This window comes from Papilio polytes, unplaced genomic scaffold (genome assembly GCF_000836215.1).
Source record: "Papilio polytes unplaced genomic scaffold, Ppol_1.0 DF824102.1, whole genome shotgun sequence".
In the NCBI taxonomy this organism is placed as follows: Eukaryota; Metazoa; Arthropoda; class Insecta; order Lepidoptera; family Papilionidae; genus Papilio; species Papilio polytes.
The window spans coordinates 6,087,525-6,115,441 of record NW_013525102.1 but is presented as its reverse complement, the minus strand read 5'-3'; the positions used below and the strand labels follow the sequence as shown (position 1 = coordinate 6,115,441).

Below are 27,917 nucleotides of genomic sequence, written 5' to 3'. Positions count from 1 at the left end.
CAGTAAGAATCTAAATACGCGTGAAACAAGGTTAGTAGAGGAGGAAACAGTTATCATACTAATATTATAAATACGAAAGTTTAGATGGATGGATGTTTGTTAGAGATTGTAACCTAAACGGCTGAACGTATTTCGATGAAATTTAATACAGATGTAGATAATCTGGAAGAACACATAGGCTGCTCACTTTTGTTTTTTTTAATTCCATGCGGACGGAGTCGCGAGCGAAAGCTACTTTATAATAATTATACACAAAATCTTCTTGCTTACTGTTATTGTAGTTACTAACAACGCTATCACTTTCATTTCATTTTATATTTAATTTAATGTTCTTTTTACACTCATAAACAGTCCCTAAGTCGCGCCTCATTATTGAATCTTTTTCCTTATTATTTAGTTAGCAATAATAACAGCTTCCTTCCTGTTTCCTGTGATTCTATCACTTCCTAGTAAATGCATTGTAATATTTTAACGAATATGTCTTATCACTTTATAGACTTTATCAACATTAACGTTAGAGTCATCCAAAAATTCTAAGATATTGGTTTTATGATATGAAAGATGTGAAGTAATTCGTTTTTTTTAAAGTTTGTAAATTCGAAAACATACAAACATTCTGTTTGTCGGTAAACTTCGTAATTATGGTTTCTTGACTAAATCCTGAAACGATGTTAATACACAAAATAACTCAGTACACAGAATATAGGTTTTATATTTTAGGCATATTACAGTTATATTATAAACTAGCTTTCACCCGCGACTCAGTCCGCGTAGAATTAAAAAAAAAAAAACAAAGTAAGTAGCCTGTGTTCTTCCAGACTATCCTCGACATCCATACCAAGTTTCGTCGAAATCCGTTTAGGCCACAAACTCTAACATCCATCCATCCATCTAAACTTTCGCATTTATAATATTAGTATGAAATATGATTATAACCTAGCTAACATTAGGGACGTCTGTTAATGCCCTTTAAGGAAAAAACTACTAACTATTAAACCTTTATCTTAATTATTCTGTACGAAATCCCCAAAAATTCAGCATAGCATTGATAAGATCGTATGATAGCTCACACTCGATTGCCGACACTTACAAAAACATGTTATCCCGTTCTTTCTCCTAGAAAATCTTGAGATAGTTATATGTTGCAGGTTCTTGCAGTGGGAACTCTCTGACTCACCTGTCAGTCTCTTACCAAATTGATGTAATCGTATTCGCTTCGAGAAATGTATGACTCATGACCACACACTAGGCAGGTCGGCACTCGGTCAAAGATTATAAAAAATCAACGAATTGTCACGTACGACTGACCGAAAACTGATTGTAAACACGTATCGTATTTGTCATGTTAAATTATACATTTTGTATGATCGACTATTTTAAATATTGGATCGAAGTTTAGACTTGAAACAGGAAAGCACTTTTTAACACGGTTACGTGTACTTAAATATTACGTGGTTAGCATTTTTTTCGTTCAATAACATATGTGTAAACTAATTACTGCTTGTTAACGATGCTGTTTTGTTTTTTTTTTTGTATGAAACTAAAATAATATCTTTCAACATTGCTTTTTAAAACCTCATTTACTTTACATACATATCACGATATGCGCCTATGACGTATAAAAGTTCATACAAGATACTTTATTGTGTATTACAAGGCGAACGGCTCGTATTATTTCAAAGCTTAAAACTAGCAAGGTTTAGGGTTTGAATGACTAATACTGAATCTATATCTGTGTAAATACAAACAATGACTAGTTATCTGTCTAGTCTGTTTTGTTTATTTTTAATCTGTGGCCCTTGCGAATTCAATGATCGCCGCCGGCGCGCCGAGCCTGAAGAAAAACTATATGACTCATGCGCAAGACCACGAAGGGACGCTGGGACGGACTGGAACCTTAGAAAATAATTTAATGCAATAAATACACAAAAAATATTCAAATGTTTATGTCGTTATTATTTACAGAGTGGTTCTTAGCTTTTTCTTAATTATTTTAATTGATGTTCAATTCAAATCATTTTAAATAACATAAATAATGGCAATGACTGATTATTACAGAATATTACCTATATTTTAACCAGTGTTTTGATTACCGTAGATTTTAGAGTACTTTTCTACATGAATTTACTGAACGTTCGGTAATAAATTAAATCGCAATGAACATTTTGTGAGTTCGTCCCTGTTTAATTCTCGCGTCGCGGACGCGTCGCCTTCGTTGAGAAGAAATGCTACAAATAAATTCATGTTCGCTAATAGACAGTAACGTCCCTGTTTTAAAGGAAGACATCTTTTTATAAGAAACGAGTTTTTTCGCGGAGACAGAATTAACACGGTTCAATGAATGTGTATTCCTGTACTTCCTATGAATAAAACTCCTGGAAGCGTAAATGGCACCTTATTTTTTAAATATAATCGGAAATTGTACTCTTATTATAAAAGTGTAACGTTAGATGACAGATGATATGATACGTATGACCCAGCTTGGAAGACAATATGCACTCTGATCAAGTTTGTTTTTAATAACGAGTGTACGAAGATGCGGACAAAGGCTAGAAGAGTAAAGATTTCAATTTCTTTATTGGAATAAACCCATTTATCTTTACGTGTATGAAATTTTCTGACGCTGTAATAAATAAAATTCCCCTGTTTTCGTAATAACGATGAAAATAACAATAAATGTTAAAAGAAGCTAATAAAGTGCATAAAATGTAAAAGTGACCTTTAAATGTAAGTTATAAACATTTATTACACACATATAAAGCTAATTTATTAAGTTTATTGTTTATAAAACAGATTACGATAGTATAAACTAGTGATTTAACCCGGCATCGCGATACATTTTTGACCCACTTTCCAAAAGGTACTCAATTTGTCTCTATATTTTTAAGGTGTTACGGCATATCTGCCCTGTTTGACTGATTTTGAAAAATCTTTTTTATCCGAAAGATAGTGCTTGCAGGTGCAGGTCCAATTTTTTTTTAAATATAGCTTTAGAAACCGTGTTTTGTATGACTTTTTCTTTTTATTTTTTACCTATGCTTAGTAATAAATTAAAAACAATAATTTATCAAGTTTTAATTAAAACATTTTTAATTCCTTGACAACTAACAATCTTTTCCTACACGAACTAGGTATGTATATATATTGAATGCAATAGCAAATGCAACGTGAAGGGTGTCCAGTAGGGGATTTTTATAATCTATCGGGTATTAAAAAGAGCTCTTTAGCGGAACTAAACAATGACATTAGCCTGAAGTGCTTTAGTAGGGACTTTACAGCGTTTACCGTTCCTACTAGTGGTCAATTACCCTTGACTTTACAAGTACTTCTCTTGTATTTGTTGTAATATGTATGACGTTTAGTTCGACAAGTGTTTAACACAAAAGACTTGTATGAAACGTGTGCTTGTTTAAGTCGAATGTAGAAATTAAAATTAGACCCACTTCTTGTTGATTTGATAGGTATTTGGTACGTATATTTAATTCCGATCACAATACATTCTTACTAATATTATAAATGCAAAAGTTTAGATGGATGGATAGTTTTTAGTATATAGCCTAAACGCGTGAATGGATTTGGATAAAATTTGATGTAGATGAAAGAAATAGTCCGAAAGAAGGCTACTCACTTTCCTTTTTTTTTATTCCACACGAACGAAGTCGCGGGCGAAAGCTAGTATTATATAAAGAAAAAATACTAGTGTTTAATGTCTGCCAAAGTATGCTGTCTGTTTAAAAGAATATCAGACACACCAAAATTGAGTAAATCAAAGAGGCACTAGTCTATCTTTATTTTTAGTCCTACGTTCGTCAGTTTACTGGTTTTTCGTACTCGTATAATATACGCCATTTTATGACGGCTCTGAACATTGCACGAATAACCCACACTCGACTTGAACAGAAACGACAAACTCTATGGTGTACCGGATAAAGGAACGCCATTTTTTGTGACTGAATGGCCACTGTTTGCCTCTTGCATTTACAGATTCACCGGACTTGAGGTGGCCGAGTGCAGATAGCGCTTTGCCCAAACCTAGTTTATAAGTAACTAAGAGGGCTCCCTCAGAAGCCTCGGTGCGAGCCGTTACTTCGTTGAGGAACGCGAGGAATTTGAACTTGAATCATCAAGATATTTAAAAAGTATACCAAGATGCTCCCTCAGAATCGTTACCATATAAGGTATTCAAAACATTCAATGTTATCAAGCTATGATAACGTTTTCGAAGTATTCTTGTTATGACTAATTCTTAGAAATATCTTTGTTATTGCTCTCACTGATATAGAGATTAAATTTAAGATATTTTTTATATCAGTTTATCTACGGTTTCCAGAAAAACAGATATTGGAATCTAAATATACTCTATTGTAAAGATATTATTCAAAGAATATAATTAAAAACGGCTCAACTCACGCTTTTTTCTTCCGGTGACGGCACCGACTAGTTTCGGATCCTTCGGGGATCCTTCTTCAGGGCGAGTATTATTTAACTTTTGTTCGCGGTCGCGTCGCGCCTCGCACTGCGGGCCAGGGCGCGGAGGGCGCGGTTCGAGGGGGCGGGGGGCGCCAAGAGCGTTGTGGCCGCTTCGTGCTTCGGCGACGGAGATGTCGACGGGTTCAAAAATGTTGAAGTGTCGCTATTGTTATTATTAAAATTTAACGGGGCGCAGAATGTACTGACAATGTCAGTCATGTATTCATCATCGTTGTTCTTCTGCTCCGGTATTGATAACACGGGTTTCCAAGACGGAGAAAGAGACCATCCCTTATCTCTATTAAAGTTAGGTCGACGTCCGATTTCGATGGCTTCGAGTAACTTCCGTGACACGTAGTTTTTGTCCCGGGCCAAGACTCTCACTCGATCAAACCTAATATAATGAGATGTGTTGGAGGTAAGGGCGTGCTCTGCCACCGCCGACGTGTTACTATCCAGTTTACGCATGCAACGGATGTGCTCTAAGAGCCTGGTGTTGATATTACGCCCCGTTTCGCCAATGTAACTCTTGCCGCAGTCACAGGGAATTTCGTAGACGCCCGGGCCCTCTAGGGGTGTGCGATCTTTCGGCGAACGTAAGATACTCCTTATTTGCGTAAGGGGTCGGAAAATTGTCTTGATGGCATATTTGCGGCGTAACAAGTGTCCAATTTTGTCCGTTACCCCTCGCATATATGGTAGATATGCCGGTGCGCGCTCCGCCAACTGAGGCCGTGTCTTACTACTCGTGTTTGCTAGTCTTAAGCTTGGTTTCCATTTATACCCGTTGCACTGTAACACTTGCCTTACATGTGTCAGTTCAGACTTCAAGAACTGAGGATCGCATAGGCGAAGTGCACGATTTATAAGGGTGCGTGGCACAGACGATAGGTGCGACGGATGATGGTGGGAATCCGCCCTTAGGTATCGATCGGTATGTGTCGGTTTCCTGTATACCGTATGCACTAGGTTACCACTTGGTTCACGCTTCACCAATACATCTAAGAAAGGAAGGGTTCCGTCTTTTTCTTCCTCCGTCGTAAACTGTATCCTAGGATGTATTTTGTTAAGGTGGTCCAGTAGTAGGTCTACGCCCCGTCTGGAAACTATAGCAAACACATCGTCTACGTATCTTAACCAGTATCTAGGTTTGATTGGGGCACTGTTCAACGCTTCCTTCTCGAAATGTTCCATGAATATATTCGCCACCACTGGCGCTATCGGTGAGCCCATTGCCACTCCATCTACTTGCAAATAAAAATCCCCTCGCCAGAGAAAAGCGTGAGTTGAGCCGTTTTTAATTAATTTTCGCTTAAAGTAATGTCTCACGATAGTTTAAACAATTTAAAGAATATAATGTTTAAAAATAAATTTGGTTTTGGTTTTTTTATAACATAAAATCTGTGTTTTTGTGCAATAAACACAATTAAACATGATTATGTTAAGGAAGTTTTAAATAAAACAAAGATATATTGATGTAAAAAATCCGTATATTTGAAATTACAACTAAATTACAATGCTTTGGCACTTACAAAATTATCTTAGTGATATACTACAATAGTTAGTTATATTAAAAACATCGTAACGCATATTTGAGATGAAATTCAAAGATATAAAATTAACCAGAAATAGGCCAGCGTTTATTAAGGACTGGTTGGTTACCAATAGCTCAATAGACTTGACCCTATCGTTATAAAAGTACACGATAAAAAAAATTGTCAAAGACTAAGTAACATCACGTCAGTGGAGTTCAATTAGTCATAGAGTAAAATTATTTACATTTTAAAAAAAAACTTTTATTTCTACAGTTAAATAATTTAGTGAAAAGGTATTATTTATTTGGATGAAATTATGAATGAAAAACGTGAATCACAAACACAGTTATAATTTATGAATCATTTTAATTTTGATTACAAATATTACACACGTAGTAATGCGTTATTAATTACGTTAAGCTATAAAAATGAGTAAAATCTTATTCATAATCTGACTTCATCTTACTTAACATAAATAAATTTCGAATCCATACATCACTTGTATGGATGTATGGATGCTTATTAGTTCTGTTTTAAAAGATCTGTGTAAGGTTGAATTCAATGGAAAGGAGAATTTATATACCCATGTCACTGGTTCACAGAATAAATGATTTAAAAAAAAAAGAATCTGTCTAATTTTAATAACTCTGTGGTCACAGCTTTATAAAGGTATAATTGTTTAGATAGGTTCTTATAATTTTTCTTTTCTATTGAATTCGACTGAAACAAGATTTACTTCTTGATTTAATTCGAAAGTAATTTGTATTTTGGATTCATTTTGACAACAAGAATAAATAAAATCAGATCAATTCCGAGATTACAGAGATATTTGTTATGAAATTCTACAAACCGTAGGCGATACGTAGAAAAACAGATTACCGATTTAATATATGTTAAAAATATAATGGTTTCCATTGAATTCAAATATAGTTTTGTGCCAAGAACATTTGGCACTTCTACAGTTTTGAAAAAGCTGGTATGAAAAAAAACAAACTATAAATACACAAGAGAATTGTTTTCACATCTATACATTATTAGGATAATAGATGGCGCTGTATTAGAAAAAAATTTCAACTAAAAATAAGTAATTGTACTAATATTAAAAAATACATTATTTTGTACGTATTTAAATTATAATACGAGCCAAACGAAATTTAATTCGTCAAATATTAATTCAATTGTTCTACTTATTATTTATTTATAAAAAAAAACTTAAAATACTCTCACTTTGCTTGCTTTTATACAGAGATTTGTTCATAGATCATTTTATTGAGATTCAATGCGTCTTCGCCGTTTTTTTTTTTTTTTTTTAATAAAGACCAATATATTATTTGAAATACCAAATTCATTTTGTTGCTATGTTATTAACAATGTCACATTTTAGACAAAAAAACTTGATTTTACAATTAAAAAATAGGCAACACCAAAATCCAAACGCCGTTTTAAACCCGTTTTAATATCACGACAACCATAGATTTCCGATAGCTAACACTACAAATCCAAAAATTCGAAAAAAAAATCGATATTTTAACATTAATTTCATATTCTCACCCATACAATAATTAACATGACGAGAGGATGGGAACATAATCAGAAGTTAAGATTGAATATGGCTAAGATAAAAAATTAAAAGTATGTATGGATTGTATGAAAGACTAGCTGTTCCCATGCGACTTCATCCGCATGAAATTATGAAAATTTTATGTTATTGTTTACCTGTGTCAAACTATTAATTGAAAATGTCAAAATGACATGATGTCAAACCATGGCGACCTTCCTTGATGTTGGCAACAACTTATGGTCTCTTTCCCACATTAGGGATTGTATCCAAAATATATAACCCTAAGTTTAACGGCGTGAATATATGTATCCTAAAGCGTGACGTAAGTGTAGGACTTTTTATTAAAAAAAGAATTATTCAAAAATATGCCGTGATTGCTGACATCTTAGGCAACAAAGAAGTGTGTGTTTACGCTTTATTATATTAGTATAGATATGCTTAAGGGAGTGAATTCAGATGGCTGATAAAAATGTATGGATTTACCGCACTTATCGTAGGGGCAAGGGCAATATTGGCTACAACGGTATTAATCTAAGTAGGGTAGGAGGAAATCATCCACAATACTGACATTCATGTGCCAGTCGAAGTGGTTGACTCCCGGCACCGTGAGCAGCAGCAGGCGGCCGGCCAGGTCCAGGCTGCGCAGCCCGATGTGGTCCTCCATGTAGATCGCCTGCTGCCGCATCTCCACCACCGTCTCATTACTATCGTAGTACCCAAATTGACTGCAAATACATATGTTATTTACGACCTATTCCCGACCTTCATTCGCGTGAAAACTATAATGTAATAACTTTATTTTATTGTCGTTGTATGTAATTTTCTATTGCAAATGTCAATTCATCATCACCAGCTCACTATACATCCCCACCGAGGGGTTCGGAGCCTACCCTAAGTTAGGGTGACTAGGTCATAGTCAACCACGGTGGCCCATTGTGGGTTGGTTGACTACACATATCTATAAATTTCTTCGCCGATATGTGCAGGCATCACGATGTTTTCCTTCACCGTAAGAACGTCGGGTAAATTATGTACATATGAAAATTCGAAAAATCGAAAACCACATTGGTATAGCGGGATTCGAACCCAAGTCCTGGAGATTACAAGTCAAGTGCTCAAACCACTGAACCACCGACGCTCCTAATATCAATTAGTTTGTCATAATTAAGGTCCCTTTCACACATGAAGGTTTTCAGATTTATTTACCCCTTAAGTTTAATAGCGTGGAAATATATAGCCTTAAGCCTGTAAGTGTAAGGCTTTGTAATAAAAAAAATATTCAAAAATATGCTGTGATCGCTGACATTATACGCCACAAGGTAGTCTGTGTTTACGCTTTATTATAATAGTATAGAAGTATAGACAGATAAGTATTAGAAAATACAGTAGAACCTCGATAAGTTAAAGTCCAAGGGAAGTTATAGAGGTTTTAAGTTATCAAGGGTCTATGTTATAGAGATTTTGGGCTCTAATGGGAAGGGAACATATTATTTTTTTAATTATAGAGGTTTTTATGTTACCGAGGTTTGAGTTATCGAGGTTCTACTGTGTATATAAATATGTTATATTAGGTTTTTAATAGCTTAAAACTGAATACATACCTGCTTTGCCATGGAGTTATAACTTGATCATCAGGACCTCCAACGAGGACCAATCGTTTCACCTTCAACAAATTCGCCTTGAAATCTTCGGATTTGTTCGATCTGTAAAAAATATAAGTAATTTAATTGAATGAAATGTATTAAAACTGCTATTTTGTTAAATATTCCGCAGATAAGATGAAAATTAACACTTAGAATATGCAATTAATCACATGTATTTTGCAATAAAAAAGTTTACTTTTTCTTGTATGGATGAATAATAATATACTGTGTACTGAATAACAAACTGTGTTGGATATCCAAAACAAATAAAAATTTGGCATAGACATATAACAGTCTTTAAGAACACAATCTATTTATAAAATCAAATTCGCAATAACCTTTAATAAATAAGAGAGGTGAAGAATTTATTATTATTATAATTTGAATCAAATTGTTTGAAAAACATTATCTTGACTATGACGTTTTACATGTCCTCACTAAAGATCAGCAAATCTACGAATGACGCAATTAAATATAAACCAAGGTTATCTAAATAATATGCAAACAATCTTATTTCAATAACATTGGATAACAAATATATGGAATCATAAACCAACAGTACCAATAAAATTTAATTGTTATTAAATTATTGTCATTACAAACAAAACTTAAATTTAAATAAATAAATAAAATAAAAAAAAAATAAACAAAAAGTCAGGTTCCACCGAGATTTGAACTCGGATCGCTGGATTCAGAGTCCAGAGTGCTAACCATTACACCATGGAACCAGCTGACAATACAAATGAAATTATTCTACAATAGCTTTCCCTCACAAAAAATGAATAAATTATTTGTATTACTACATTATGCTTTCTAACATAATTGTAAAAAATAATTAAATGTATCTTTATTTTAATTGGTACAAATTTTTATTTTCATTACATACAATAATGTCTATTCAAATTGCATTCCTGTTAAACAATAAACTTAAAAACATTTATTAATATAACTCACTAAGCATAATTTCTTATTAAAACTTCGTCCGCGTGAAATTCAAAAATAATAAACGACATAGCCTATGTTACAGATAAATTACCTTTCTAATGGAAAAGAATTTTTGAAATTGGCCCAGTAGTTTTTGAGTTATTTCAATACAAAAAACACAAATATTTCCTTTTTATAATATTAGTATAGATATAAAAAAAAATTACTTACTTTATATGATTATTAATATATGGCAGGTAAACATTGTATGTTTCATATAGTTTCTGATGATAAGGGTCCCTCCAGTAATTGCCTACCGAGGTGTGCTGACCCAAGCGGGAATAAAACAGCTCATATGCCGTCTCCTTAACCAGACCGGGGAATACAACATGGAGAAAACCGGCTGAAAGTTAACATGATTAAAGAGGGAAATCAGACTAAATTTATCCATACATTTTGGAGGAAAATATGAATTGATTAACATTTGTTGTTTGTTCTGGTGTTAAAACCCTTAGAAGATACAGATATCTAGTTTGAACTGAACTGTTCAGACAAAACGATGCATGTATAGATAATATTTTAACTGGCAGTTGAACTGAAAAATTAATTTATTGCCTGCACATATTTTTAACTGAACAGCCAAACAAATGGAGTATGTTTTTTTTTAATATTAACAGCTGTATGATGCAGGAGTTAGGCTGTCAATGTCCCATTATGATTATTCCTACATTTTTAAACTAAATTACAAAGTATTTTAAAAAATTGTTTCATGTATATAGATTATTTCTTATCTGTCTATAAAATTAATAAATATGATTTAATTACCTCCATATTGGCCAGCTTGTGGTGAACTTAGAGATATAAAAGTGTCCACTGTTATATTTGGAAAAGTTTGTATAATACCTCTTGCGACCAGACCTCCTTGGGAATATCCTGAAATTATAAAAATACACCAAATAATTAAATTGCAAAGACATTTAAGATACATATATACTAACTTAACTTCATTATATGGTAATACTAGCTTTCGCCCGCGACTCCGTCCGCGTGGAATAAAAAAAAACATGACTGAGTAGCCCATTTAATCAAAACCGTTCAGCTGTTTAGGCTACAAACACTAACAAACATACATCTTAACTTTCGCATTTATAATATTAGTATAACCTCAATGTCAAATTTGACATGCTTAGATGCTTCTCAATGTTTGAATTATTTGCTAGAATTTGTATATGCTAGTATATTGGTAGCGCTAGTAAGATTTTATGAAATATGTTTCAAGTTAAGTGTTAAATGCTTAATCTAAATGTTACATTATTTATAACACGGCTGAAACTCACGTGTTATAAATAATATAGTATAATGTCTCACGAAAGTTTTAATCAGATAATCTTATGGTTTTTCGAATTTCCTTGGAAAATGCACATTTATTTAGGCATTACAGTGTTAATATTATAAAAAATGAAAGCTTTGAAGTGTCATATTTTTCTATGTTTTTACATCAAACATACCTATAATATTAATACCCTCTGGATGTTGAGATGAAATGTTCGCCACATCCTGACCTATCTCCAACACTTGATGCCACATTGTCTCCAAACTAGACCAACTTTCAAACCTATTTACATTATATACAACTGTACCGGGGTGTTTCTGAAATTATAGATTAGTAGATTTCAACATTTAAATTGTAGTCATAGGCTTTGTAAAAAAATTACCCAAGTAGGGCCTTTTTTTACACATTTGAAATTTTACAACTCAATCAGATATACATGATTAAACAGAGTCATTTTTCTTATAGCCAGATCGAGGCAGGTAAAGCTTTTTTTATTGTCGTTAATTTGTACACATATGCATTATTACAACACAGGCAGGTAAGGCTAGGTGGCTTGGTGCTAATGATATAGTCCTATTTGAAATACTTTTTGTATCTATTTGATATATTTATATTCTCTAGGGGAGGAGGTGGGTAACAGCTCCCCCCTTTAGTTTCTGGTGACACCTATGGTTGTAATTATTACAAGTAAATTTCCTTTTTCATTATTTTCCTATGTTATGTACGAAGTTTAATCAATACAATAAAATACATATTACCTCTTGTATCCTGAATTTAATAATTTCCATGCTTCCACTTCCTGTCATGATGCCATGAATTAAAACAACTGGTTTATAACTTGCACTTAAACTGATAAATAACAATAAAAATGCAGAGGTTATTTTCAAAAACATGATTGCGCCTTTCTTTTGTTACACTGTGAACAAAGAAAACATCACTCGTGTTAGCGGTTCAATATACTAATGCGAATTGTAATTGTATTTTAATAATAAGTCTATGATAATCTTGAATGACGTATTACTATATGTTATTAACGATGAAATTACGTTCTACTTACCCTTATCAAAACAGCTGTTATAAACAATAAAGCTCGATCAGTTGAGTATCCTTAAACAAATAAAGCATAAGACGTATACTTTAACCATGAGACCAGAAGTTGATAAAACTTATTTTGTAATCATTTAGGCGAGGGCAAAGGGGAAGGTCTACGTTTGTCCTTTCACAGTCTTTCAGATTAATAAGTTCATTATATTATTAATGTATTTTTATCACGTTCTGCATGTAAAAACTGCTTTGTTTACGGAAATTGAAGTGTCAATGTCAGTCTGTGCCATTTGTTGAGTTGTCAGTGGCAGCTCAATGTTACCATATACGCTTGAAGTGAAATGAAAAGTAAATTGTAATGAGTGTTTTTTTCTGCAAACTTAAATCAGTATAAAATCGTAGTAAAACCAGTAAAAATGAACAGTTCAAAGGTAAAATAATAAGTATGTTTTTGGCTGAACTGAACTGTCAATGTTATTTTTCACTTATTAAAAAAGTCAAAGTCAAAAACGCATTGGTAACCTGATTCATAACCCTAAACCGTTTTCACAAATAATTAAAAACATCGCAAAGTTGCCATTTCCACGTGGTGTAATATGATATGAGTAAAACATAATAAACACACTGCTGCGACTTACAGGTTTGTCAAATTTAAACTTTATCAACTTTATTATTTTTATGTTTTTACCATGTTATAGTTTATACCACGTTAATTTGAAAATATTAATTACAGTAAACTGAAAACCATGGCATCCACGTCTTTAGCAGAACAACTGCAAAAACTTGCAGCACCACAATCTTCTATTTACAAAGACGAGAAAAAGAAAGCATCGTTATTATTTGACCCGAAAGAAGCCGCCCTTAAAGACCGGGAAACTTTCTATGAAATAGGTGTTAGCGGCCTTAAGGAATTGACAGCATTATTCGAAGGTTTTCGTGTATACGAAGATTCTTTATTCAGTGTTTCTTCAAAGGATTTCGAAAGGGCCGTACAAACTAAAGAGGTGAATCATAATTTAGATCAAACAATCGAAAAGTTTCTATTACAACTGTCACCATATTTCCTTCTGCAGTCATCGCATAAAGCTCTCGAATGGCTTGTCAATCGATACCACATCCATGAATATAATCAAGATGCGATCATGATGCTTATACTACCATACCATGAAACTAAAATTTTTGTAAGATTCCTCCAATTGTTGGCTATTAAATCAAAATCAAGTAAATGGAACTGGTTAAGATCCGTTCAAAAGAAAGGTGTCCCACTAACAAAACAAACATTGCACAATCAATGTATTTCTAATACAGGTACTCTGCAGTTTATTGCTAAAATGGTTTTGAAATACGTAAAAATCTATGGAGAAAGAGCTACACAGTTGAATACTGTGTTTGGATTTTTTGCAATCACAGCATTTGGTGTTATTGATGCAATGAAATCTGTAAATGAAGCTGTCATTAATGCTTTATTACCAACTATGATGAAAGGTTTAGAATCAAATGTACGTGATTTCCGATCCGTTGCATACGCTATATATGGCATCATATGTACTTACTCGACATTGAGGAAAAAATCTCTAAATGAAATTTTAGAGTCCTTGCTCTCAACTGATGATGATTTGAGCTATGAATCAGTTATATTGATTGTACTGACTTTTAAATACCAGAAACATCTAACAAAAGTGTCTGCGGAACTGCTTAATAATATATCAGGAAATGTTATGAGCAAGTTATGTAAACATTTACAATTCATAGTGGCAAATAAAGTTAGTAATATACAATCATTTGTGTTGGCATTCCTTTCACGAGTTTTACCAACTATTCAAAAAGATATTGAAGAGTTTAAGAGATTCTCTGAACTACCGGAAATATTAATAGATGAAGTGGACCTAAAAGATGAGGATCCTGAAACAATTATTAGGTAAGAATTTTTTTATTAACTTACTAGCTTTTGCCCCTGACTCCGTCCGCGTGACATTTAAAGATTTGAAGATAAAGGAATGAAAAAATACAGCCTATGTTACAGATAAATTACCTTTCTAACGGAAAAAGATTTTTTTAAATTGGCCCATTAGTTTTTGAGCCTCTCAAAATGTTGTCTTTGTTAATCTACCACTTTTATAAAGATTTGTTAAGTTACAAAATCTTTTTGGTAGGAACATGAATTTAAGAAAAATGTAATTCAGTATTTTATAGCTATTTCTAATATATGATTAAAAGTTTACATGAAAAAAAATAGTTAAACGCACCTACACTAATTATTTTTTTTCCAGATGTGTATTGACAGCTTTCAAACCGCAACAAAACACCCGACCAAGTGTTGACAATGAAAGTGACATTGAAATAATTGACGAAGATGTCGACATGAATCCAAGTATTTTTAACTGGTATTCTGTTTTCCTTAAGAATATTGAACGCAAATATCCGGAGAGTTTTGACAAAGTTGTCAAAAGTATTATGAGCTCTGACAGTGATATTTCAACTGTAAGGCGGTCACAGTTATCAAAATTGTTAGGCTTCAAACCTGCGGTTGCTCACAAAATTAGTGGAGCGTATTTGTTTGAAAACTTAAACCATGTCAACCCTGAACTACGAACCGAAGCTGTCAATTATATCGCAAAAGAATTCCAGGCTTTGAAAGTAGAGAACATTGATTTTGTTAAAGAATCGATAGTAAATAGACTAAATGATGACAATTCTGATGTGGTTTTGGCTACTTTAGATATTTCTAATGAATATCTAAGAGAAGTATTAAATGATATTGATTTAACAAATACATTTGTTAATATAATAGCAAAGAAAAGTAAAAAGTGGAATAATGTGACAGAGAAAGCTATAGTGAAATTTTGCGCATTAGATTCAATGCCTGTTAATCAAGAGACAGTGCTGGCTTTGATGCCATATTTGTTTCAGAATGATGAAAAATCCGCAGAAATTACATGGAAAATTCTTACTTCACCGTGGGGTAAAAAGTTTGGACTTATTAATAAAATTAAAGGGGCCAATAATTCAATATCCGATAATGTTGGAGTCTTAAACCAGTTAATTTACAAAGTGTTATTTGTTGATAAGGCAATATCATTTGATAGTTATTTAGATATCAATCTTATAAATCCAGATAATACTCTTGATGTCTATTTATATATGCTTTTAAAATCCTGTTCATTTAAAACTGCACCAATCGATGATTTAATGAAGACACTTAAGATGTTACTAAAAACTGTAGAGACAAGAATTATAGTACCAACATCACAAAGAACAAAATTCTCTTCAGAAATTATTCCGGAATTTATAAAAATTTCTAAACAGAACAAAATTGTATTTGAAGTTATGGAATATATTTTTAAGAGATTCATTGAAGAGTTAAATGTCAAGGCTATCTCGAAACCGTGGTGCAACGTCTGTAAAACTCCTGAAACTGTTTTCGTGAGGAAACTTTATGAATTATTCATAACTGGTTGTGGTATACCAACTTATGGTGACAATTATGTCCTTCTACTAAAGATGTTATTAGGGAAATTGTTTGATAACCCAAAAGATAAATTCCATTTCGTAGCCAATATTGCTTGCGGTCATATCCTTTTTGCAACGGATCCAGAAGACGTAATCAATCCTGAACTTCAACTGAGAAGTCTAAAATTACTTATTAACTACATAACTATAGAAGGAAATTCTAAATGGATATATGATTCTGATGTACTAATAGTGACAATACTATTCAATTTAAACAATCCACTAACTGCGATACGAGAATGTGTTATTGATTTGTTAAATAAAATGCTGAGATACAATCCTGATAAGAATTTAATATATGTGCAATTAATAAAAGAACTTCTCGAACATAAGGATGAATTGCTACTAGATCCTGAGCAAATTCCACATGTGTTAAAAACTATTTTAACTCTTCAGACACCAGGAAACAAGATGTTCAGAAAGAATTGTCTATTAAAACTGACAAGCATCCTAATCGCCGATACACCATCTTATGTCAAATGTAATTTGGTAAAAATACTAGCCAGTGTTAACAATGTTAATAGTTTCCCAAATTTGATTCCATCATTGAATTCGTTAGAGAAAGTTTTGAAACAGACAGATCAGAAAATGATGTTCGATATATATGAATCTAATCTCTTCAGGTTAGTCTACAGTTTTATTAATGAAGCAACTGTGAGTACTTTTGCAAAGGAACAAATATGGAAGTCTATCGAAATTGGTTTAAAAGAATATAGACAATGTATCTTAGATGAAAATCAAGCATTAACAAGTCCATGCATGTTGATTATGAAGGAATTCGATGAAAACGTTTTTAAAAAGTTCCCTGAAGAAAAAACTAAAGATTTTATACTTCTTGTGGCGTCTGCTGGTGCTTTCAGTGGGAATCCCAACATTTCATCCTCTGCATCGAAGTTGATGAAAAAAATCCACCTGGAATTCGCCGATTTCAAGCCAATTTTCGAAAGAATGTTAAATGCTGTAGACCCAGCTGCTAGTGTATCTAAAAAGAAGAAAGTTTCAGTGCCTATGTTGTCTTATCAATTGGTGGAAACAGAAGAATGGAGACTCGGCGTTACGATGTTAGAATACGTGCAGAACAAGAAGAAAATGTCCGTCGACAATTCGTTCGTTGCTATTCTGTTCCAATTGCTCCACAAATGTTTGCGTTTCGAGGAGCAATCTTACGTCGAATATACAAAACAACTAATTTTATCTTCTCTATGGTATTATTGCAAGAAGTTTATCAATGATTCGGATAAGGACCAACAAAACTCTCTGAAGAGTATATTTGACGTGGAATTGGTTGTCCAGTGCATCAGAGGGACGCAGAACCCTCAAACACAACACCACGCTTTGATTCTACTCTCGCATGCGGCGTACATGTTGCCAGAACAAGTGCTCCACCACACGATGGAGATATTTACATTTATGGGATCGTCGGTATTGAGGCATGACGACGCTTACAGTTTCCAAATAATAACAAAGATCATTGAAACTTTGATACCGATTATAGTAAAACTGGATAAAGATATCGATGATTATTCAGACAAGGAAGTACAGCAATTGCAAAAGCGTGTCGTTCCAGTCTTACGTATATTTGCCGATGTCGTTTTACACGTCCCTGAACACCGGAGACTACCCATGTACAAGAAGTTAATAGACACTCTCGGATCCAGTCAATTCTTGTGGGTGTTCCTTGCATTGTTACTAGAGACACATATAGCTCATTTCAACGAGAATAAGAAAAAAGATAAGGTGTCGCAAAGAACTTTAGCAGATCAGGAATCTCCAATAACTAGACTCGATTTCGGACAAAGTATATTGCTAGAATTTCCTCCTGAAGTGTGTTTGGAGAATTTTATCAAGCTTATGGTTTATATCAAATCTTTGCCGGTTCAAAAAGACGAGAACTCTATGGAAACTGATGTTGATCCTGGTGATATATTCAGTGTGAACGGTCATACGCCAATACAGTTACGTCATTACAAGTATGTAATTATCACATTCATGAACACATGCTTAGCTTCCTCAAGATTCATTCAACATAACAGCCAAGCGACAGATGATAAAGTTATGGAAGAGCGATACAAGTCATTCATAATAAACATTTTGACATTCATTCAGACTATTTCTAAAATAACAGACGAAAAGGCGGCAAAATATTGGCGCGTGATGCTTCATCATAGTTACGATTTGTTGGATCATACCAATAACCTACTATCAGCTCCTATGTTCTTGTCCGTTGTCCGAGGACTACTGAAGTACACATTGCAGACAGTGCGAAGAAAGTCGATGGAATTATTAAATTCGAAGATACAATTCAGTCCAGAAATGTTTGTTGGTGTTGACAAGGAGTTGTTGTTTTCTTTACTACCAGCTTTACTGGATATAGTTAAAACTATTGACACGAAAGATGATTCGTTGAGCGAAATCGCCGCTCAAGAATTGGAATTAAACCAACAGACGGCGTTGCTGTCTTTGAAATTGCTCGCTAGGATGCTGGCCGCGGATAATCCTGAGCCATTTAAACCGGTATTGGAAATTGTAACAGATTACACTTGCAATCCAAGCATCAGTAGCAACGTGATGGCGTCAGTTGTTCTTTGTTTGGCTGAATTGTGTGGAAACCTTAAAGCGCACGCTCTAGCAAGCCTTCGTAAATTCATGCCGGCACTTATAAAAGTATTGAAGAAGCAGCGAAAATCAGATGTCCAAGAACTGGTGCTACTAAGTACGGTGACTGCGATTTCCAAGATCGTGGAAAGTCTACCATTATTCTTAAGCCCGTATTTGTTGAAGATTTTGTACGAGTACTCGATTCTATATGCAAAGTGGGAAGGTTGCGATCAGGAATGCACGAAAGTGTCAACCATTGTGTCTAAACTTGGTAATATCAAGAAGAAGATAGCCAGTTCTATACCGCCTAGGGTTTTGATACCGATCGCAAACGCGGCTTATAATATTATCGTTGAAAAGGAGAACTACAACGCGGTTGCTCCTGTGATGTCAGTTTTGGCGGATTCTTTCGGAAATGTCACCGCAGCAGATTTTTCAGCGCTCCAGCAAGATTTGACGTCATTCTTCCTATCGGCGTTACAGTTGCGAAGTGACGTAGTGGACAAGGAAGCAGACGATGACGTCATCGACAAGGCTGAAGACGAAGTCGTCAATGCATTAGTGAGTTTAGTCCTCAAACTTTCCGAGACCAACTTCAGACCATTCTATTTCAAGATATATGACTGGGCAGTAAGGACTAATATTGACGGTCATAAAGACAGAACTATTACGTTTTATAGGTTAGTACATGAAACTTTTTAATTTACGTTGGTTCTTTACTGGCTAGTTGCTAGTCTACATTGACTTTTTTTAATTCCAGACTCAGCAGCGCTATAGCTGACAAATTGAAGGGCCTTTTTGTTTTATTTGCTGGTCACTTCATTAAAAATGCTGCAGAGTTACTCGACGCGTGCAATAACAGTAAAAATGAAGAATTGTTCTTTGATTCCGAAGACAAATGTACCAGTCTTGTCAACTATATTATAAAAACTCTACACGTTGTGTTCCTCTATGACAGCCAAAACTTTATGAATAAAGATAGATTTGAGACTCTAATGCAACCAGTGGTAGATCAATTAGAGAACACTATCGGAGGTATTGACAACCTTAAGTCGAGGGCAGCAGAGTCGATAATACCTTGTATAGCTCAGTTTGCGGTGGCTACAGCCGATGACTCTCTATGGAAGCTCTTGAACTATCAAGTTTTATTGAAAACAAGACATAATGAGGCTGAGATCAGGTAAGAAAAATATTGAATTCTTACTAAGTATATGCGATGGATGGATGGATGATTGATACAAGGTAACTTTGGATAGGCTCAAAAAATCTTGATGAATTTTGACACAGATGTAAAAAATACATTATTACTTGCTAAGTTTTTTATTATGTTATGTATATGCCATTATATCCTTGTATAGGTAAATATTGAAATGTATGCTAGTAAAATAATTGTTTTCAGGTTGACGGCGTTAGACTGCCTCGTTGCTATGGCAACTCAGCTAGGCAGCAGCTGGTTGCCCTTGCTCGCGGAGAGTGTGCCATTCTTAGCAGAATTGCTGGAGGATGGCGACCCCAAGATAGAAACATCCACTAAAGAGGCGATAAGAAAGCTGGAACAAATATTAGGGGAACCCCTCGAGAAATATTTCTAAGATTAAATCAGTTTAATATGTTTTAAGTTAACTGTTTTGTATTTTATGTAATTTGTAAAACTTCCGAATTACACAAATTAAATTTAATCTTGTTTTATTTAAATTAATCATAAAGAAATCAAGTGATTTATTTTTGAAAACATTCTTTTTTTCTATCAACAACGGCATCTATACCTTAAAATGATGACTCTAAAAATGTTTCTTACAACAACCAGTAGATGGCACTTATTTTAATATAAAAATTAAAACCTTTGTTTTTTGTGATCCCAAAGAATTAAAATTTTTAAGGCAACGCCATCTATCTTATAAAATACGACTCCAAAAATATCATATGCTACTTTAGCAGGTAGATGGCACCTATATTAATTATGAAATTATTAAATCTTTTTTGTGATCTAATCTAAATAGAATTTAATGTAATCTTCAAAGTTTTATTTAACTAATTTATTTTTAAATCATAACTGTAAATATCGACTAACTATCGAAGAACTACTATCTACTACCAGTCGTTAAGAAACTACAACTACTCATTTCTACGTCTAGGAAACGAGCGTCTTACATTGAGAGAAATTAAGTAAATTGCTTTTAGCTCTAACTCCTCGTTAGAGGAATCACTCATTTGGAAGTTTTAAATGAGCTGTAGTTTTATTTATTTAGTTTGGAAAGAAACTTCAAAGATTTCCTTCAGAAGTATCTTTAGAAAAAGGACAGTTGGTTAAAGTAATTTCGAGAAGATAGTTGTCGCATTTCCTTCAGACTTTCCACTTTTAATTTCACAAGTATTGACTATACACACAAGAACGTAAGTATTTTAGATGCAATTCGGGATCGAACTTTGACCAAAATATAGGATTATCACTCTTAATTGCTAAGCCATAAAAGCTAACATTATAAATGCACGTACAAAAAGCAATAAGTCAAAACAGATGGTCGGTTGTACATAATTCAGCAGCGACAGGCGGCAGACACGACATCCTCGTCAGCTAGCTTCCGTAACTAGATAAATTATTCTGAGGGTTATAAATCATAAAGCAAGGCCTGTCGAGAAAACATACAAATATAACTGACATTCATTATTTCTCGCTCTTATACATGGTATTATTTCAATGTTTTTGTAGCCTTAAGCCCGGTACACACGCTCAGGTTTATTTGAACAGTCGCATCGTTCAAATAGTGTTCAGTCCTCAGTTTTGTCAGACTTATCTGAACGATGGACTGTTCAGAGAAAACTGAGCGTGTGAACTGGTCTTTACAAATTGTAAATTGCCGAATTCTTGTCACAAGCTAAATCTTCTAGCGGTTCTTCGGTAGCCATCTTCTAGTACATGTGAAGCCACGGTATCTCTGATAGAACGTACCAGTGAGAACAAAGGCACATTGATGTTTATTACAAAAAGATCGGTATTCATAGTGCTAAAATATTCCATATAACATGAGCAGTAAAATATACAGAGGATTAAGGAATTTACAGTGTTCTTTGTTGTGTATATGTTTGAGGTAAGTATAGAGTTTGCGGGTTTACAGAAAGAATATCGTGTGAAGTGAGCTTATACCGGATGAAATGTTCATTCCACTGCTTACTGTTGTGAAAATGTTTTTATATTTGATAATTCTTTTTTGAAGATTAATTCTGAATATGAAATTTTGATAGAATTAAATACGTTTATCAAAAATAAGCTGTTCTGTAATGTAGCTGTAAGAAAACAGTCGTGAAGTGGAAGCAATTCCACGTTTCGTCTGATAAGTGTGAGGCCTAATTTTAGTCCCTTTCCCTTTCCATCTTTTCCATCCTGTTCTAAAGAGGAAAAGATGGGAAGGAAAAGTGGATTTAACGGTGGAGGAGCGGCATAGGAAATGTCCTCTTTATGTGCGTCTCCTTCTCCGTCAATTAAGGGTAGGCAACGCATCTGCAATTGCGGATGTTAATGGGCTTTCCATTTCGGTGGATTCAAGTGGCCGCTTGCTCGTTTGCCACCTTATATTATAAAAAAACTCACTGTTATCACCTTTAATATATTTATGCTTATGTTTAATTTTAAACCTTGTATAAAGTTTATTTCTCACTCGTTAACTAACTGGTTTTGCAATCGTCTTTTACCAATTTTTTGTATCAAACAATTTACCTAGTATTTTCTAGTAATTAAAGTAATATTTTAAATCCCATCCTGTATTAATGTAAACTCAAAAACCATTTCGATACCTTTTTTGAATTTCGAATGAACATTTTTTGTATCCGGCCATCACTCATAACTTGCCATAAGTCAACTAGAAAAAAGTATGTTACGTGTGTTTTCTTAAAATAAATAGAAAACAATATTTTACTTTAACCTCGAAACATGTAAAATGAGCTGTATTTGTAGACTTTTCGCTAAAGAATCATTTTATATCTCATCAATCACGGACACGTTGACGGATAAAAAAAATGAATTCTCTTTAAGGTCGGTGAAGTGTATAGAAAATATTTTGTTAGAATTCGAGTCGATATTTTAAAAGAAATGTTGTTGACAGCATAGAGTTATCAACGTATAGAGTTGACTTTGTTCTTTTAAAAAAAATCTTTCTAGTTATTTGCCTATATTTCCCAGAGAATATGAAAAACAGTTAAAGGACATCGCCTATCCTCTCTTTCGATTGCCGTTTCTAAGGGTTTATAAGACGTTATTAAGTTTATTATATAATATACCTATGTCATTAGTATACTCTACGTAGTTTGAATTGATTTCACTCTGTTATTAGCATTTCCAGATAATTTAACATAATCCTATCTTATTCAATAGACGGTGGGTTATTAGCGACATGTGACGCATTACATTCGATGTATGACGAATGAGAATTCTGACGTAATGCGATTTCATTTTACGTTTCTCTCCCATCTTATCAGGTATTAAGAAACCAATCTAATAAAGGAATGTACTGAGCCAAAGAAGATGTATTTCAGAATTATTTGTAAGCATTTTACAATCCGAAAAAGAAAGTAAATAGGCCCTGTGTTCTTCCAGACTATACTCTACATCTATGCCAAATTACATCGAGATCCGTTCAGCAGTTTAGGCTATAAACTCTAACATCCATCTAAACTTTCGCTTTTATAATTTTAGAAAGATGGCGTTATTACCACATTATAAAATTATATTTAAATAATTCACAATTAACTGTTAACGGAATAAAAACGCTCAGAATAAAAGAAACAAATCACATATTGCAATTAATCTTGAATTCCTCAAATTACATCTTAGAAAACACAAATAGATTCAAAAACATATTTTTGAACTGTCTTTAGACGAATCCTACTAATGTTGATATTTGACGATTCCCATTTAGATGCAAGTCAGTAAAGAAACATAAAGGTAACAATTATGATTCATTTATTTTTATTTAGGTTATAAAGGAAGCGGATATACCAATGCGTTGTATTTAATTAAAACCATTTCTTTGTCAATGATATGCGGATATGATCAAATATCCGCTGTTAATCCAAATTAATAAGTTGTGTAGAACGAGGCATTGGCGTAGCTCAATTTTTAGTCAGCGTCAAAACTACGAAGACTTCAAACTGTGTTACTTAAATATTGAAGACAGCAATGGCTTTAAAAGTAAGAATTTGGAGGCCTAATTTAAGTCCCTTTCTCTTTACCACCCTTTTCTTATAAGGATAGGTTGGGAAGGGGAAGTGGATTTGACGGTGGAGGAGATGCATAGGAAAGGGAAATATCCTCTTTATGTGCGTCTCCTTCTCCGTATAAGGGTAGGCAACGCATCTGCAATTGCGGATGTCTATGGGCAGCGGTCGCTTCGCCATTTTAGCGGATTCTAGTTGCCGCTTGCTCGTTTGCCACCTTTTGTTATAAAAAAAATAGGTTTGAAAGTTTGAATTAGAAACTATTTAAAGTAGTTTATTTTCTTTGAAATTTATTACAATGTTTTTATGGACTTTTTATTTTTATTATACTCTGTGTAAAAATGTGTTTTTTCAAAAATCAATTTCTGTTTCAGATTTGTTTCGTCGTTCTGATTACACTGATATTATTTATTAATAGTTTAAATGGTACAAAAAATAAGAAACCTGTTGCGCCGGACTCTAAAAGTGTCGAGTCCGAAGAAGGGATAGATTTAGATCTGAAGATTCCGGGGCTAAGTATTTCGGGACTGGGTATTCCAGGACTAGATATCCCAGGTCTAGATATCATCCAGGATTTAACTATTAATAGAATAATATTGATATTTTCGCACATTATTGATTTTCCAAAATTGATCAAATTAATCTTATTACTATTGAGTTTCATAGCGAAAGTTATAAAACTCAATTGATTTTCAATAAATGAGTGTTTTATATTTAAGTTGCAATTAAATTGGAATAACCGTTTCATTTGTATTTTGTTTTGTTTTCTCATAACAGCTTGGTTTTCCTTAAGTTTGCTCATAATGTCACAATCTCAACTATCTTTGAAATGGTAAGACAAATATTTTGTACCCACCTGTAAGTTACTTTGAATTATTGGGATCTCTGCCCAAATAAAGTTCTCTCTGCCAAATAAAGTTCATTTGAGATTTTCATTTGCTTAGTTGCTGAAGTTTCCAGTTATTTAATCGTAACTTAATGATAGTGTTAGATTAAACTAAATTTCAAAGTAGTAAAATTGAATTACTTATTCAGAAACGCATTTCAAGAATTTATCGTACTAAAAATATTAACAAAATTTTAAAGGCATCTGGGAAAATGGCCATTGAGATAAGTCGTACCGATTAAATGTAGCGTATGCCTTCACTTTTCCGTCTTTTATTCAACAGACAAACCAAACATCATAAATAATTCAGCGTGAACATATTGTAGGTAACGTCAAGGGTCACATGGTAACATTACACATTGCCTTAGTGACTTGATGAAAAGGGAAACCCTGACAGCGTGTGTAATCGTTTTAAAACCGGGGACCTTTTGACAAATGTATCTCTATTGTAAGATTTCTAAATTCATGAATTTTAGGAAATTTAGATCCATTTATCAAAGAATGTTATAAAATCAAAAAGACAATCCTTATTAGGATATAAAATAGTAAATAGATTTATAAAATTAATAGATTTCGTATGCGTAAAATTAAAAAAATAAGTATCCTATGCGTTTTTCCAGATTATCATCTAACTTCCGCGTTTATAATATTAGTTAGATTTATAAGAATTTTGGTTATGAATTTCTTTCGTACAGATTACATATTTTAAAATGTACAATATCTATACACGGTTCCATGGTGTAATGGTTAGCACTCTGGACTTTGAATCCAGCGATCCGAGTTCAAATCTCGGTGGAACCTGTAACTCATACTTATCGTCACCTAAATTTTTGATTTAAATTAATCTTACTTCTTACTAATCTTACTAATATTACAAATTCGAAAGTTTTGATGGATGGATGTTTGTTAGAGTTTGTAGCCTAAACTGCTAAACGGATCTCGATGAAATTTAGCATAGATGTACAGTATGGTCTGGAAGAAAACATAGATTACTTAGTTTTTTTAAATCCACGCGGACGGAGTCGCGGGCGAAAGAGAGTATGGACATAAATCATAGAACAATGCTGTTGTCTATAAAGCCTATGTTTTCTTCCATATTACTCTCTATATTCTTGCCAAATTTCATCCAGATCTGTTCAGCAGTTAAAGCTACAAACTAACAAACATCCATCCATCTGTTCATCAAAACTTTCGCATTTATAATATTAGTAAGATTAAAGAGTAAACAGAAGCACCATTAATTCTATCCAATTATCAAAGTTTCTACTTACAAGTAAGTGGTAGACGCAAACTTACATCTGAAGAGTTTTAATTAACTATCTCCGCGGGGACCTGTTCTATAGTTAATTGATTCTTACATAGCTCAATAATCGAATACGCGAGAACTTCGCTCATTACTGCCAACTTTGCAATACTAGACACACGTTAATTTAGTTTGCTACTGATATTCGTTTCAGATGTTGGTAACTTGTGTACGCTTCCAGAAAATTCATTAAGTATTTAGTATTTTTTCTTTTGATTTTTTACAACTGTCTTTACATCTATAGCTTCGTAAGCCAAGTATAAGTCTACGATAAGCCGAGATTTTCTTTAAATTAGTGGACGATGTATACTTACTGACTACTGACACGTACCTATGTCATACTATTAAGTTCTTAATATTATACAAGAAATTTGCAAGTTCCAGCGAGAATGAGATAGAATTAAATTTATTCAAACCAGAGAAGATTTAAGGAGTTTCATTTCAAATTTTGAGTGGAGTATTTCGTCGCGCATTTTGAATTTGTTAATCAAATTGTATTCTTGGTTTCTAAGATAACTACTGCTCTTAGCATTCATTTAGGATAGATTTTATTCGTATGTTACGCTTAAGAACTAATAAAAAACGTTTTCAAATGAAAAATTCTATTTTGAATACAATCTATACTAATATTATAAAGAGATAAGATTGTATTTTTGTATGTATTGAAAAAACTCAAAAATTATCGGTTCGATTTCAAATATTCTTACACAATTTAGAAGCTACGTTATCAGAGAGTAACATAGGCTATGTTTTTTTTATTATTCCTTAATTTCACCTGAACGTAGTCGCGAGCAACAGCTAGTATTTTATAAGATTATCAAGTAAATATAACTTCATATTTCTTTTTATTATTATCTACATATAGTATGGATTAATGAATAGATAGATGGATATTCTAAAAGGGTTCTCTATCTGTAGAGCTCTTATTCCTCTGGGACAAGGTTTAACAATATAATGGCTCCAGAATCCATTCACCGTTTAATTTAAATACATTGTTCGAGTCGATCGTAAGGGTTTCTTTATGTTAATGTTGTTTTGCTACAAGAACGTTATGAGGGACTGTTCGTTGTAAATTGTAAAGGCCATAGTTATCCCGAAACTCATTCGACCTAAACAAGCGCCGGTAATAAACCTATGTAATTAAGAGGTTTGAATCAAGTTTTAGGGACAAGACAAAGGTCTACTCAAATATTTAATTAATTGTCTATAGAGAACTTTGTCTATGGTAGTTGTAGAAACTTACAATACGTTAGTGTAAAGGTTTTCAGTTAAGGGTTAATATTGTTATATAATTGTTAAAGAAAAAACCTTTGTACAATGAACATATAACGCGAATATTCCCAAAAATGAAAAAAAAAAAAAAAGTTATGTGGGGGATTTTTATAACGCGAATTTCTATTTCCCTCTACCACGTTATAAGGGCCTTAACTATCTTACTAATATTATAAATGTGAAAGTTTAGATGGATGGTTGATTGCTAGAGTTTGTAGCCTAAACTGCTGAAGGGATCTCGTTAAAATTTGGTATAGATGTAGAGGATAGTCTGGAAGGACACATAGGCTTCTTACCTTTGTTTCTTTTATTTGCGAAAGCTTGTGCACCAAAAATTCATGTCCACATAGGATAATTTCATGATATATCTGACAAGAAGAGTTGTCAAATAGCTGTAAATTCAAACAGTTCATTGTGAACGTTAAAACAAGCAAGGGAAATGAGCTGTGAGTCTACACAATGCAATTTCGTCTCCATTCATGCAATATTTGTATGCAAATTCATGACACGATATACCGACGTGCAAATAATGTATAATGAAGGCTTTTAAGGGACCCTAAAACTGTTACTGTTGCTTTAGTAATATAATGGAACTAGTAATAAAATTAATTCATTCATTATTACTAT

At 33.3% G+C, this 27,917-nt stretch overlaps 3 protein-coding genes and 2 non-coding genes across 5 annotated transcripts; 2 read left to right on the top strand and 3 right to left on the bottom strand.

Moving 5' to 3' along the window:
* Positions 1-639: 639 nt before the first annotated feature.
* LOC106099477 lies at positions 640-5,703 on the bottom strand. Its single transcript, XM_013278035.1, has 2 exons — positions 4,678-5,703; positions 640-660 (listed from the first exon to the last, which is right to left on the bottom strand). The coding sequence occupies exons 1-2, from the start codon at positions 5,701-5,703 to the stop codon at positions 640-642; spliced, it is 1,047 nt and encodes a 348-aa protein (XP_013133489.1).
* Positions 5,704-7,971: 2,268 nt separating this feature from the next.
* LOC106099528 (lysosomal thioesterase PPT2-A) lies at positions 7,972-12,784 on the bottom strand. The gene is made up of 7 exons (XM_013278091.1): positions 12,524-12,784; positions 12,225-12,382; positions 11,642-11,783; positions 10,959-11,066; positions 10,365-10,536; positions 9,168-9,269; positions 7,972-8,291 (listed from the first exon to the last, which is right to left on the bottom strand). The coding sequence occupies exons 2-7, from the start codon at positions 12,357-12,359 to the stop codon at positions 8,093-8,095; spliced, it is 858 nt and encodes a 285-aa protein (XP_013133545.1). The 5' UTR covers positions 12,360-12,382; positions 12,524-12,784; the 3' UTR covers positions 7,972-8,092.
* On the bottom strand, positions 9,866-9,937 carry Trnaq-cug. The gene has a single exon. It is a non-coding gene; the product is annotated as a tRNA-Gln (tRNA).
* A 240-nt stretch (positions 12,785-13,024) lies between the features above and the next one.
* On the top strand, positions 13,025-20,297 carry LOC106099687 (HEAT repeat-containing protein 1). Its single transcript, XM_013278296.1, has 5 exons — positions 13,025-13,150; positions 13,244-14,428; positions 14,781-19,298; positions 19,379-19,798; positions 20,018-20,297. Exons 2-5 carry the CDS (start codon positions 13,257-13,259, stop codon positions 20,208-20,210), a joined length of 6,303 nt encoding a protein of 2,100 aa, XP_013133750.1. The 5' UTR covers positions 13,025-13,150; positions 13,244-13,256; the 3' UTR covers positions 20,211-20,297.
* Positions 20,298-25,444: 5,147 nt separating this feature from the next.
* On the top strand, positions 25,445-25,516 carry Trnaq-uug. The gene has a single exon. It is a non-coding gene; the product is annotated as a tRNA-Gln (tRNA).
* Positions 25,517-27,917: the final 2,401 nt, after the last annotated feature.

Excerpts from the sequence above, each read along its gene's own strand:
- LOC106099477 (XM_013278035.1), bottom strand. The coding sequence starts at position 5,703 with ATGGGCTCACCGATAGCGCCAGTGGTGGCGAATATATTCATGGAACAT. Across the intron at positions 661-4,677 it reads ATGAATACATGACTGACATT|GATTTAGTCAAGAAACCATA; the intron begins GTCAGTACATTC and ends ACATCGTTTCAG.
- LOC106099528 (XM_013278091.1), bottom strand. The coding sequence starts at position 12,359 with ATGTTTTTGAAAATAACCTCTGCATTTTTATTGTTATTTATCAGTTTA. Across the intron at positions 10,537-10,958 it reads ACAAGCTGGCCAATATGGAG|CCGGTTTTCTCCATGTTGTA; the intron begins GTAATTAAATCA and ends GTTAACTTTCAG. Across the intron at positions 9,270-10,364 it reads TATATTAATAATCATATAAA|ATCGAACAAATCCGAAGATT; the intron begins GTAAGTAATTTT and ends TATTTTTTACAG.
- LOC106099687 (XM_013278296.1), top strand. The coding sequence starts at position 13,257 with ATGGCATCCACGTCTTTAGCAGAACAACTGCAAAAACTTGCAGCACCA. Across the intron at positions 14,429-14,780 it reads GATCCTGAAACAATTATTAG|ATGTGTATTGACAGCTTTCA; the intron begins GTAAGAATTTTT and ends TTTTTTTTCCAG. Across the intron at positions 19,299-19,378 it reads AGAACTATTACGTTTTATAG|ACTCAGCAGCGCTATAGCTG; the intron begins GTTAGTACATGA and ends TTTTAATTCCAG.